This window comes from Girardinichthys multiradiatus, chromosome 11 (assembly GCF_021462225.1).
Source record: "Girardinichthys multiradiatus isolate DD_20200921_A chromosome 11, DD_fGirMul_XY1, whole genome shotgun sequence".
In the NCBI taxonomy this organism is placed as follows: Eukaryota; Metazoa; Chordata; class Actinopteri; order Cyprinodontiformes; family Goodeidae; genus Girardinichthys; species Girardinichthys multiradiatus.
This window is the reverse complement of record NC_061804.1, coordinates 17,921,699-17,934,825: the sequence shown is the minus strand read 5'-3', so window position 1 is coordinate 17,934,825 and position 13,127 is coordinate 17,921,699. Positions and strand designations below refer to the sequence as shown.

The window sequence follows — 13,127 nt, the reverse complement described above, 5'->3', positions numbered from 1 at the left end:
TAATGATTTCAAATCAAATAACTTCTGTTACATGGATCAATAGATATATACAACTGGTATTATGATGATGTACTCCTTTTGTGTTGTGGTTCATTCAACCGTAAAGACCCCAAAGTAGTTTCATTCAAAATGTCTGACTGCAAGTAAGACAGCAGCCTTACACTGCATACGTGTATATATAGCCTTTATAAAAAACCTTTAGAATAGTGTAATAAAATGTACTGAAGTTCGGTATAACAAAAACTATTCTTAATGTAACTGTAGGTGGGCCATAATTTCCTGAAATGTTGTTTGGAGTTTAGAATCTTGATCCACAACCTTTTATTCCTAATTTACTTTATTGATTTCTAATTGTTTTCAATGTTCTCAACTCCACCCATTTTCCTACTCCTACAGTAAGTCAGGACATCTGTCAAAAAATAAAAAGGAGGATTTTTTTGACAAATCTAAATTTGCCTTAGGCAACATTTACGCAGAAACCTGCTGGCCCTCTTCAGAGGCGATCACATGGGTGTAAAAAGGAGCAGATGTGTCCTCTGGTTCATTCACTGCGATGGCAATAGAGCAGTCGGTTTGATCGGTGGTGGTGGTAAGGACGGAGCTGTCAGAGCTGTTGCTGTCGGAACGCGAGACAGGTTGATACTCACGCACGGTGCAGGCTCGCTCACTGAAGTTGGCATTAAACCCTTCTTTAATAAGGCCTTTGGAGAAATGAAACCAATCCTTAAAGAAAAAGAAAGATCGGTCAGTTTTCTTACTTCCCCATTTATATTCCAAAACGAATGCATCAAAAAGGGCTACTGAGTTCCATTTTGAACATATCCGTGTTTTGTTTAGAAATTTATGGTTTGCCTGACAGTGTACGCTGAAGCCTGTATAATGATCTTCAGTAAGGTAAAATGCCAAATTTAAATATGCTTGATGAGTTCAATACCCTCCTCTCCTTGAGAGGGGTTGGACTCTCTTCTACTCTGGAGTGGCCCACGGGGAGAGGCGGCGGGCTGGTGTGGGTTTGCTTGTTGCCCCCCAGCTCAGCCGTCTCGTGTTGGGGTTTACCCCAGTGGATGAGAGGGTTGTATCCCTGCGCCTTCGGGTTGGGGAGAGGTCTCTGACTATCATTTCAGCCTACGGGCCGAGTGGTAGTGCAGAGTACCCGGCCTTCTTGGCGTCCCTGTCGGGGGTGCTGGATAGTGCCCCTCCCGGGGACTCCATTATTCTGCTGGGGGACTTCAACGCCCACGTGGGGAACGACAGTGACACCTGGAGAGGCGTGATCGGGAGGAATGGCCTCCCCGATCTGAATCCGAGTGGTGTTTTGTTATTGGACTTCTGTGCTAGTCACGGATTGTCCATAACGAACACCATGTTCAAACATAAGGGTGTCCATCAGTGCACTTGGCACCAGGACACCCTAGGCAGGAGGTCGATGATCGACTTTGTTGTCGTATCATCAGACCTTCGGCCGCATGTTTTGGACACTCGGGTGAAGAGAGGGGCTGAGCTGTCCACTGATCATCACCTGGTGGTGAGTTGGATCCGCCGGAGGAGGAGAAAGCCGGACAGACTCGGCAGGCCCAAGCGCATAGTGAGGGTCTGCTGGGAACGCCTGGCGGAGCCCTAGCACAGGGATGTATTCAACTCCCACCTCCGGGAGAGCTTTGACCAGATCCCGGGGGATGTTGGAGACATAGAGTCCGAGTGGACCATGTTCTCTGCATCTATTGTCGATGCTGCTGCCCATAGCTGCGGCCGTAAGGTCTGCGGTGCCTGTTGTGGCGGCAATCCCAGAACCCGGTTGTGGACACCGGCAGTAAGGGATGCTGTTAAGCTGAAGAAGGAGTCCTATCGGCTGTGGTTGGCTTGTGGGACTCCTGAGGCGGCTGACGGGTACCGTGAGGCCAAGCGTGCTGCGGCCCGGGCTGTGGCAGAGGCAAAAACTCGGGCCTGGGAAGAGTTCGGTGAGGCCATGGAGAAGGACTACCGGTTGGCCTCGAAGCGATTCTGGCAAACCGTCCGGCGCCTCAGGAGGGGGAAGCAGTGCTTTGCCAACACTGTTTATAGTGGGGGCGGGAGACTGCTGACCTCGACTGAGGACATTATCGGGCGGTGGAAGGAGTACTTCGAGGATCTCCTCAATCCTGCCATCACGCATTCCGTGGTGGAAACAGAGGCTGGGGACTCGGGGTTGGACTCTTTCATCACCCAGGCTGAAGTCACCGAGGTGGTTAAAAAGCTCCGCGGTGGCAAGGCTTCGGGGGTGGATGAGATCCGCCCTGAGTACCTCAAGTGTCTGGATGTTGTAGGGCTGTCATGGTTGACACGCCTCTTCAACATTGCGTGGCGGTCGGGGACAGTGCCTCTGGACTGGCAGACTGGGGTGGTGGTCCCCCTTTATAAGAAGGGGGACCGGAGGGTGTGTTCCAACTACAGGGGGATCACACTCCTCAGCCTCACTGGTAAGGCCTACGCCAGGGTATTGGAGAGGAGAGTCCGACCGATAGTCGAACCTCGGCTTCAGGAGGAACAGTGTGGTTTTCGTCCCAGCCGTGGAACACTGGACCAGCTCTATACCCTCTACAGGGTGCTCGAGGGTTCATGGGAGTTTGCCCAACCGGTTCACATGTGTTTTGTGGACCTGGAGAAGGCATTCGATTGTGTCCTTCGTGATGCCCTGTGGGGGGTGCTCCAGGAGTATGGAATCGGGGGTCCTTTATTAGGGGCCATCCGGTCCCTGTACGAGCGGAGCAGGAGTTTGGTCCGCATTGCCGGCACTAAGTCGGACCTGTTCCCAGTGCATGTTGGACTCCGGCAGGGCTGCCCTTTGTCGCCGGTCCTGTTCATAACTTTTATGGACAGGATTTCTAGACGCAGCCAAGGGCCGGAGGGGGTCTGGTTTGGGGACCAGTGGATTTCGTCTCTTCTTTTTGCGGATGACGTGGTCCTGCTGGCCCCCTCTAGCCAAGACCTACAGCATGCGCTGTGGCGGTTCGCAGCCGAGTGTGAAGCGGCTGGGATGAGGATCAGCTCCTCCAAGTCCGAGGCCATGGTACTCGACCGGAAAAGGGTGGCTTGTCCTCTTCAGGTTGGAGGGGAGGTCCTGCCTCAAGTGGAGGAGTTTAAGTATCTCGGGGTCTTGTTCACGAGTGAGGGAAGAATGGAGCGGGAGATCGACAGACGGATCGGTGCAGCTGCCACAGTAATGGGGGCGCTGTGCCGGTCCATTGTGGTGAAGAGAGAGCTGAGCCGAAAAGCAAAGCTCTCAATTTACTGGTCGGTCTACGTTCCTACCCTCACCTATGGCCATGAACTTTGGGTCATGACCGAAAGATCGAGATCACGGATACAAGCGGCTGAAATGAGCTTCCTCCGTAGGGTGGCCGGGCACTCCCTTAGAGATAGGGTGAGGAGCTCGGCCATCAGGGAGGAGCTCGGAGTAGAGCCGCTGCTCCTCCACATTGAGAGGAGCCAGTTGAGGTGGCTCGGGCATCTTTACCGGATGCCTCCTGGACGCCTTCCTCGGGAGGTGTTCCAGGCACGTCCCACCGGGAGGAGGCCCAGGGGACGACCCAGGACACGCTGGAGGGACTATGTCTCTCGGCAGGCCTGGGAACGCCTTGGGCTCCCCCTGGAGGAGCTGGAGGAGGTGTCTGGAGAGAGGGACGTCTGGGCGTCTCTGCTGAGTCTGCTGCCCCCGCGACCCGGTCCTGGATAAGCGGAAGACGACGAACGAACGAACTTGTTCAATACTCCCATTTCCCTGCTGTGTATTGGCCTTGCCTTTCTGTGATATATTAAGAAAACTTTTTCTAAGTAAACAACATTTTAACCTCTTAAGCCTATTTTCCCAAAAATGCATACTCATACTTTACCAGGGATTTCTCAACTGGTAAAATGCCTAAACTGCTAATCTTGGTATCAGCTAACAGAAAGGTCCTAGATGATGATGTGGATGTGAAAATTTGAGAGGAAATTATTCTGGACCTGAGTAAATGAGGTTTAAATGCCCAAAAAATAATTTCCGCCTAAAAAAACCCCCAGATGTTTACACCTCTTACTCTTCTTGTAAAGAAGGAAATAAACACAATAAATTGTAACTACAACATCTGAGTGACAGCTGTAGCCAGTCTGGTGTCAACACAACAAGCAATTGAAAAGTTATACATGTTTAGACTGAAACATATCCAGGCGGACCCCTATTCAACTCCACTTCATTTTCTCAGCTTAACACCCACATATGACATGGTGTTCTATGCATCATTGAACATGGCAAGACAAGAAAACAGTAGGATGGCATCAATGAGTCTCTGGATACTACTAACCTCGACATCAGAAGAGTTCAGTACGGGCTTGGGAAGAGGAGGAATCAGGATGATTTTAATCCTGTGTAGGAGTTACAGACAATAAATAAAAAAAAAACACACATCCAAGTACATGTCAGTTTCTGAGCAGTTTATTGACTGAGGTAGATTTCTGAAAAGAAGGTTTTGACTTTTGTTGTCTTAACACCCACATTGGACATGTAAAATGTCCAATGAATGAGAATATGAAGATTTTTCTCCACATAAATTTACATTATTTGACTACATTTTTGAAGTGAAAAAGTGTGATTCATCATACTAACATACTAAAACTTTTGCACTGCAATAACACCTGTTATAGTTTGTTTCCAATAGGGGACTGTGGTTACAGGTGTCAAGTTAAAAACGCAACAGTGGAAGGTAAAGTAAAAAAAGAAGCACGAAGCAAGTGAAACTTTGAAACTCCAAAAATAAAAGATTTCATGTATTTATAAAAAAACAATCTTCCTTTTAAATGCAAATTAGGATCCCTTGTGTGTGGTCACAAGCTCTTTTTTAAACTTTTCACTGGATATTGATCAATGTAAACACAAACAGGTGTGAAGGCAAATCAACTGAGGTGAACATGGTAACCAACAGCAACAACTGATGTGGATGTAAATTTTAGGACAGCTGATTGTAAAATAAAAAAGTGAGCTGGATAAAAAAAAGTCATGAATCATGATATGACCCACCGTTCATTGTGCAGTAAGATCATAACCAGAAGAAGGAGGGTGATGGCAGCTGCCACATACAGCACTGCTGTCCACACTGGCATTGCCTCATGTCCTTTATTTGTGTCTGGGAGGAGGGAAAAGGTTTAAAGCCCCGTTAACACTAATTCTTTCTGCATGTGAACATACTCTGTATTCAGCCTTACCTGTGGTGTTATTGAATCCCCAGACTACAGGCTCGCTCCAGTCGCTCCACACCTCAGACTCTCCACAGGTACGCTCTATTCTGCTCCTCACCTGCAGCTCATATCTGGCAGTGCTGGAAGGCAGGTTTTGGGAGTAACTCTGCCCGAGATACACTAGCGAGCGCTAGGATATATATAAAAAACTAATGAGACAAGATATTCTAACATTGAAATATATATATATATATATATAATAAAAAGAAAAACACTGCATACCTCCCAGCTGCTGTTGTTTATTCTGACTCGTACTTGATATTCCACACAATGTTTATCAGTCTGGTTCCAGTAAAACCACAGGTTAAAGTCGGATCCATTCTTTACGGTCAGGTTGGTTGGTGGGTTTAACATCACTGGTGACAACAAAGACACAAAGTGACAGAAACCTTCATACATTTATACTTTGAAGTGTTGATGTGGCCCACTACATCATTTAACAAATTGAAACTCACTGGTTCAAATTTATCAAACACACTTGGACAAGGGATCTAACAATAGGGTCACAAGTTGGGTCTGAGATGAAAACTGGTAACAGCCTTAGCAATAAAAATTGCAAAAAGTTATTACATACACCATACTGCCAGAAGTATTTGTCTGTCTACTTTTACACGTACATGAACTTTAAAGAAATCCTATACTTAATCTACAAGGTCCAATTTGTTGATGATCCCACAGTTGCCAGCAGTAGCAACTTTAACTATTCTGTATACATCTTCCACTAGGTTTAGAAGTGTGTTCATAGTTGAGAAAACCAAATTGCAGCCTCCCTTCTAATTCATCCCTAAGGTGTTCAAGAAGGTTGAGGTCAGGACTCTGTGCAGGTCAGTCAAGTTTCTCCACACCAAACCTTATAGATCTGTAGCCATCGAAAAGATTGTAACACCTGGAATTCATTGATTTGGTGGTGGGACCCAATACTTTTGGGTATATAGTGTAGCTCAAAGGAAACTTCCATGGAGACAGGTTGTGGGTTAGGGTTGTGCCTTAAAAACAGGGTTCTTAGCAGATAACACTAGTTCAGATCACCTCAAATAAAGTCACCTTAAAGCTTGAGAGTGGAGATGATGCAGCGCACAGCTTAAACTTAAAGTATTTTTTATAAATTACCACCGTTCCTCCTCCAGTCGGTCCGAAGGGAGCTAAAATAAGAACACTCAGCCGGTAAAAGTTCTACAAAAATGCTGGAATCACCAACCTCAGTCCAGCAGAGGATATCCAAACCACTGGAACTGAAAAAGCCCATCAGGATTCACCAGGCACGGCTGCACGGTGGCGCAGTTGGTAGCACTGTTGCCTTGCAGCAAGAAGGTCCTGGGTTCAATTCCCAGCTGGGGATCTTTCTGCATGGAGTTTGCATGTTCTCCCTGTGCATGTGTGGGTTCTCACCAGGTACTCTGGCTTCCTCCCACAGTCCAAAGACATGCCTGTTAGGTTAATTGGTCACTCTAAATTGCCCTTAGGTGTATGAATGAGTGTGTGCATGGTTGTTTGTGTGTTGCTCTGCGATGGACTGGCGAACTGTCCAGGGTGTACCCCGCCTCTCACCCATAGACTGCTGGAGATAGGCACCAGCTCCCCCGCGACCCACTATGGAATAAGCGGTAGAAAATGACTGACTGACTGACCACCGTTCCTCCTCCAGTCGGTCCGAAGGGAGCTAAAATAAGAACACTCAGCTGGTAAAAGTTCTACAAAAATGCTGGAATCACCAACCTCAGTCCAGCAGAGGAAATCCAAACCACTGGAACTGAAAAAGCCCACCAGGATTCACCAGGCCAACCCTAGCATAACTGTGGCCTGCGAATCAGGAGTCTGAGGAGCCCGGGGCATCGTTCTCAAGCTCCAGAGATTTTCTCCAAGCTGATGGAGCCGAGAGAAGCAAGAGGGTGGGGCAGAACGCCCACATCGAGGCTGGTGACAGTTATCAGGCAGGTGTCAATAGGATCCATGAAACTCCAGGGCACAACAAAGGAAATCAACAATCCATCTCCTGTCCGGGAAATGGTAGTGGGTCTTGGCAAGCACACTTTCACCAGCCCCCCACCAAGTTTACCGCTGTGGAAGCTTAAAGCTTTGTTTATTAGATTAAAAGTGTTATTATTATTTTTACCATATGTAAAATGAATTCTGTGAAGAGAAAAAGTTCTTGGCGTGAGGAATGACTGATGGACTTGTTATTGTAGTTATTGTAGAAGCAAACTTGTAGGCTGGAAAGAATTATGATATCCTGAATCCTGCCACGTCGCTTTGACATTAGAGTTCAGCAGTCCAGATAAGTGATGAAATTGTTATGGTGCAAACTGTTACATAGACCAGTCTGATTTCCTGCAGATGTTTTACTGTATTGTATTCCGGGAACTGTGATTGAGAATCAATGTTGTGGATGCCAAAAGTTTTATGTAAATGAGTATGATGATTTCAATTGGTCAAGAGGACCCCATACACACCAATGCTTTGTATCTGTATAAAAAAACGCTCTGTAGGAACTGAGGGCTGGGATTCTTTGGGATTTTGTATGAAGATGTATTCAGAGATGTGTTCTGAATAAAAGGTCCCCCGCGTCGGCTTTGAGAGGAAACCTGTAGTCTCTTCATCATTTTTAAATTAGTAAACTTTCTTTTCCCATATCACGATGACGGCAATGATTTTGCCAGGAGGGCAAAGTCGGTTTCCAGAAGAGATGAGCCAGGATCCCCGATTGGTGTGGAGGCAATGTTTTTTGTCCACCATGATCAAATGCTTCTTAATTTCTGACTTTACATTAAATATCCATGTGAGACTGGTGATCATATGCTAATAGAGACTTATTGCTAGAAAAAAGGCATGAAAACAGAAAAAAACACAATCCAAGCAGGGTGTGATAGAGGGCCCACCACACATACTGGTGCCATTTTGAAAAAGCAATACACAAAGGTTCTTTGGATGAAACTGCCTTGCCATTATTTATCAGGGAGATTTTATACTACATACCTTTTCTTCTAAGGTCATGTTTCTTCACATTCATCTCCCCGCCATATCTCAGTGTAGTGTAAAATGCGTCAAATCTCTGGAGTTTGGTGTAAGGACGATTACATCCAATATTTGTTCCATTATCAGTCAGGTATTCAGCACAGCTCGTTTCGTTCTCTTTTATGAACCTGTGTAAAGATGTTATGTTACTCAACTAAATTACATTCATAAATAATTCTCCCTAAAGTTAGATCATTTATTTAGAATTCCAAATCATCACGGTGTGTTTAAACTACAGCTAGGCAGACTTTATTTACCAATTAGGTGGTTTCCAAATGCAGCTAGTTGTACAGGATTTTATTTTGCGATTTCAGAGTAACAAAGACAAAATGCAAACTCGTACAAACTTTGAAAAATACTTTTGGACAACTCCTACATTCAGCACTCTTTCTTTTAACGAAGTCAAAACAATCAACTCAATGGTTTTGTTTTACTCCTTAACATCTGCAAAATAAATTATTACCACTAAATACGAACCAGCTGGAAAAGTTGTAATTGACGTCTGGAGTCCCCTGCGAGTTCCAGGTGCAGCGAACTTTTTCCAGGTTAATCACCAGGCACTTCATGTCTATCACAAATAAAAATATTTAACAGTTTCATGATGATTTTAGACAAAAATATGTCTAGTAACAAATATAAGCTGTGTAAATAAATACAAATCACTATGTACATTCCAGTAATATAATTTGGATGCCAATCGATTAATATTGTTAAACTGCATGAGAATTATGTTATTTCTTATAAACAACCAGAAACAAGAACTTTTTATAAACTGAAAACACCTGAAATGTCTAGTCAGCTTGAAGGTGATCATAAAATGACATGTAAAAATTATAATGTTCTCAGGTTTGGATCTACTACTGTCCACTGTCTGCATTATGACTATATAGAGACAGTGGCAGGGGATTCCGCGAGGATGCCAGAAGGTGCCAGGCCGGCCGTAAAAGCTTGCCAATGCGGTTGCCGCTGTTTTTGTGGAAGCTGATGCTGATTATCGGCAAATGGGTTGTCATTATTGTTAATAGTGTCTATGGAACTGCCACCGGAAGTGATGCCAATGCTGATTATCGGCAAACGGGATGTTGTTGTTGTTATAGCCTGTTACCTTTAAATAATGATTTCATTATTGATTATTATTTAATAAACAGCTTTAGAACCATAACATAAGGTGATTGTATTTACTTGACATGGAAAATAAATAGCACTATGTGTATGTGAAAGGATGACGACGATATATTGCACAAACAGCCGGTTTATTATACAGGTCCTTCTCAAAATATTAGCATATTGTGATAAAGTTAATTATTTTCCATAATGTCATGATGAAAATTTAACATTCATATATTTTAGATTCATTGCACACTAACTGAAATATTTCAGGTCTTTTATTGTCTTAATATGGATGATTTTAGCATACAGCTCATGAAAACCCAAAATTCCTATCTCACAAAATTAGCATATTTCATCCGACCAATAAAAGAAAAGTGTTTTTAATACAAAAAACGTCAACCTTCAAATAACCATGTACAGTTATGCACTCAATACTTGGTCGGGAATCCTTTTGCAGAAATGACTGCTTCAATGTGGCGTGGCATGGAGGCAATCAGCCTGTGGCACTGCTGAGGTCTTATGGAGGCCCAGGATGCTTCGATAGCGGCCTTTAGCTCATCCAGAGTGTTGGGTCTTGAGTCTCTCAACGTTCTCTTCACAATATCCCACAGATTCTCTATGGGGTTCAGGTCAGGAGAGTTGGCAGGCCAATTGAGCACAGTGATACCATGGTCAGTAAACCATTTACCAGTGGTTTTGGCACTGTGAGCAGGTGCCAGGTCGTGCTGAAAAATGAAATCTTCATCTCCATAAAGCTTTTCAGCAGATGGAAGCATGAAGTGCTCCAAAATCTCCTGATAGCTAGCTGCATTGACCCTGCCCTTGATAAAACACAGTGGACCAACACCAGCAGCTGACACGGCACCCCAGACCATCACTGACTGTGGGTACTTGACACTGGACTTCTGGCATTTTGGCATTTCCTTCTCCCCAGTCTTCCTCCAGACTCTGGCACCTTGATTTCCGAATGACATGCAGAATTTGCTTTCATCCGAAAAAAGTACTTTGGACCACAACAGTCCAGTGCTGCTTCTCTGTAGCCCAGGTCAGGCGCTTGTGCTGCTGTTTCTGGTTCAAAAGTGGCTTGACCTGGAGATTGCGGCACCTGTAGCCCATTTCCTGCACACGCCTGTGCACGGTGGCTCTGGATGTTTCTACTCCAGACTCAGTCCACTGCTTCCGCAGGTCCCCCAAGGTCTGGAATCGGCCCTACTCCACAAACATCCTCAGGGTCCGGTCACCTCTTCTCGTTGTGCAGCGTTTTCTGCCACACTTTTTCCTTCCCACAGACTTCCCACTGAGGTGCCTTGATACAGCACTCTGGGAACAGCCTATTCGTTCAGAAATTTCTTTCTGTGTCTTACCCTCTTGTTTGAGGGTGTCAATAGTGGCCTTCTGGACAGCAGTCGGGTCGGCAGTCTTACCCATGATTGGGGTTTTGAGTGATGAACCAGGCTGGTAGTTTTAAAGGCCCCAGGAATCTTTTGCAGGTGTTTAGAGTTAACTCGTTGATTCAGATGATTAGGTTCATAGCTCGTTTAGAGACCCTTTTAATGATATGCTAATTTTGTGAGATAGGAATTTTGGGTTTTCATGAGCTGTATGCCAAAATCATCCGTATTAAGACAATAAAAGACCTGAAATATTTCAGTTAGTGTGCAATGAATCTGAAATATATGAATGTTACATTTTCATAATGACATTATGGAAAATAATGAACTTTATCACAATATGCTAATATTTTGAGAAGGACCTGTAGAGCACGAGCGGCTATTCTGAATTGTCACTCACAGAAAATTATAAATAAATGCTTAAAAACACGCTGGATGTCCCAGGCCATAAGGCTGCCACCGGAACTACCAGTTCTGCCTGTCATTGCCACAAATTGAGCTCAGCCCTGCTGCAATTCAACCAGTTTCTCGGCACGTTTGCAATGTAATGCAATACAGACGTGCACAGCGCCCCCTACCGAACAAGATGGGTAGCTCGGTCAGCAGGGAGCTGAGGAAGAGCGGCTGCTGACGTCACTCTGCTGCGCCCGCAGCTCGGAATGCTTTTTCGTTTTCGAGTTCTGGGCAGTACTTTGCGGGCAGACCACGAAAACGAAAAATGTCTGCTTTGTTTTCTTTTTGATTATGGCATAAAATGTGCAGTGGTGAAGAAGAAAATGCAAATAGGATGATTGATTACTAATTTTATTTATGGGTCAGATAATGCAGCCACATTCTTAAAATGAAAAAGCATTTCTGGAAATGCTTTTTCATTTTCAAATTTTACATTTCAAATTGAATTTTGGTATCTATTTGCCGGGGCATATTTTGAAAAATAAATCTCAAATGTCTTTTTCATTTTAATTAAGTGAAAGAATGAGCAGTCTTGAAGAAGAAAATTAAAATGTAAACAAGATTATTGATTACTAATTTCATTTATGAGTCAAACAATGCAGCCACATTCTTAAAATGAAAAAGCATTTCTGGAAATGCTTTTTCATTTGAAATATGGTAACGATTTGCTTCCACAGACTGATGTCCGTCAGGTTAAAGTGAACATGACACAAGTTGGAAAAGACATGGATTCTTTCGGCGAAACAACACGAAGCTGTGCAAAAACAACCTCACAAGACCAGGTTCATTTTGTATTTATTTCTTTTTTCTAGGAGCTGTTGATTAAAAATTAAGTAACAACATTGACATGAATACGTTTCGTCGTTTTACTGACAAATTGATCAGAAAAGCTGTGAAGACGGTCACATCCGCCTCTCTGGCTGCAGTGCGCGCTCCCGACACAAAGGCAACAGAATATTTCAGGGGAACAGAATTTCGCACAACACCGGGCTGTTTACGTTTGCTGAATGTCTTCACCTCTCTCTCCACTGTGTGAATCTTTGCTGTATTCAGTTTTTACGGAAGTACGTCTTTTTTAGAGTTTAAAGAAATGTAAATCAAAAAACTTGGCTTATGTAAGCAATACAGAGATACAACTTTGAATCATTTGACATTTAGACGCCATTTGACTGCGGTATGGACATGAACAAACAGAAGCACCCACTGACTTGACTGAGAAATGACCTCAAAGGGGATTTTCTCCTTTTGTAAAGTGTGGAAATTAACTAAAAAAATAAATACTTTGCTATAGTTTGAAAATATTTCTGGACATCCACACTTCCTATCTAATGTTTTATTTACCTTTGGAAACATTTGGTTTTTGATTAAAATTAAAAAATTAGAAAATCATTAATACCAATGTAGATGTTGTGCTTTACACAGGATGGGTTAATAAAAAAGGTAGATAGTTACAAATAAGAACTTTGTTTAACACATTTTGATTTGATCTGCCAAAAGTCTTTCAGGAAATCAGATGGACTGATAGTTCAAACGCATCCAAACTTGATTATTAAAGTCATTATTATTAATACAACATACACCTATGATTTACTACGTAGAGTAATGATTTAAAAACTCTTACCAGGAGGGTTTTTAGCCAGTATTTGCCCAACAAGAGAAAGAAGCAGAAACAACCGAGTTGACATCATGACGAGTTGATGTCTGATTGCCACCATCTTCACTTCACTTCTGCTTTGCTCTTCCGCATTGTTGCACATTTTACCATTGTGGGTTTCTACTTCCTGTCAGCAAACACTTTAGATGTCTGATGCATCTATGTTTTTGGCTTCTGATAGATGCTTGGTTGTGAAAACAGCAGGACAAGGTGCAGAGACCATGCTTTGTGACTCTAAATGGTTGTGTTGAAAACCT

General features: G+C 43.8%; 1 protein-coding gene across 1 annotated transcript; it reads right to left on the bottom strand.

The window, feature by feature from the left end:
* Window positions 1–328: 328 nt before the first annotated feature.
* Window positions 329–12,905, bottom strand: LOC124875956 (cytokine receptor common subunit gamma-like). The gene is made up of 8 exons (XM_047378397.1): window positions 12,838–12,905; window positions 8,740–8,830; window positions 8,224–8,390; window positions 5,473–5,606; window positions 5,218–5,380; window positions 5,033–5,138; window positions 4,320–4,380; window positions 329–723 (listed from the first exon to the last, which is right to left on the bottom strand). The coding sequence occupies exons 1-8, from the start codon at window positions 12,902–12,904 to the stop codon at window positions 469–471; spliced, it is 1,044 nt and encodes a 347-aa protein (XP_047234353.1). The 5' UTR covers window position 12,905; the 3' UTR covers window positions 329–468.
* Between the last annotated feature and the right edge of the window lie 222 nt (window positions 12,906–13,127).

What these genes read in the sequence shown, in the direction of transcription:
- LOC124875956 (XM_047378397.1), bottom strand. Translation starts at nt 12,904, where the DNA reads ATGATGTCAACTCGGTTGTTTCTGCTTCTTTCTCTTGTTGGGCAAATA. An exon ending in ACTGGCTAAAAACCCTCCTG is followed by an intron (nt 8,831 to 12,837) that starts GTAAGAGTTTTT and finishes TATTTGTGATAG; the next exon opens with ACATGAAGTGCCTGGTGATT. An exon ending in ACATGACCTTAGAAGAAAAG is followed by an intron (nt 5,607 to 8,223) that starts GTATGTAGTATA and finishes TGTTGTCACCAG; the next exon opens with TGATGTTAAACCCACCAACC.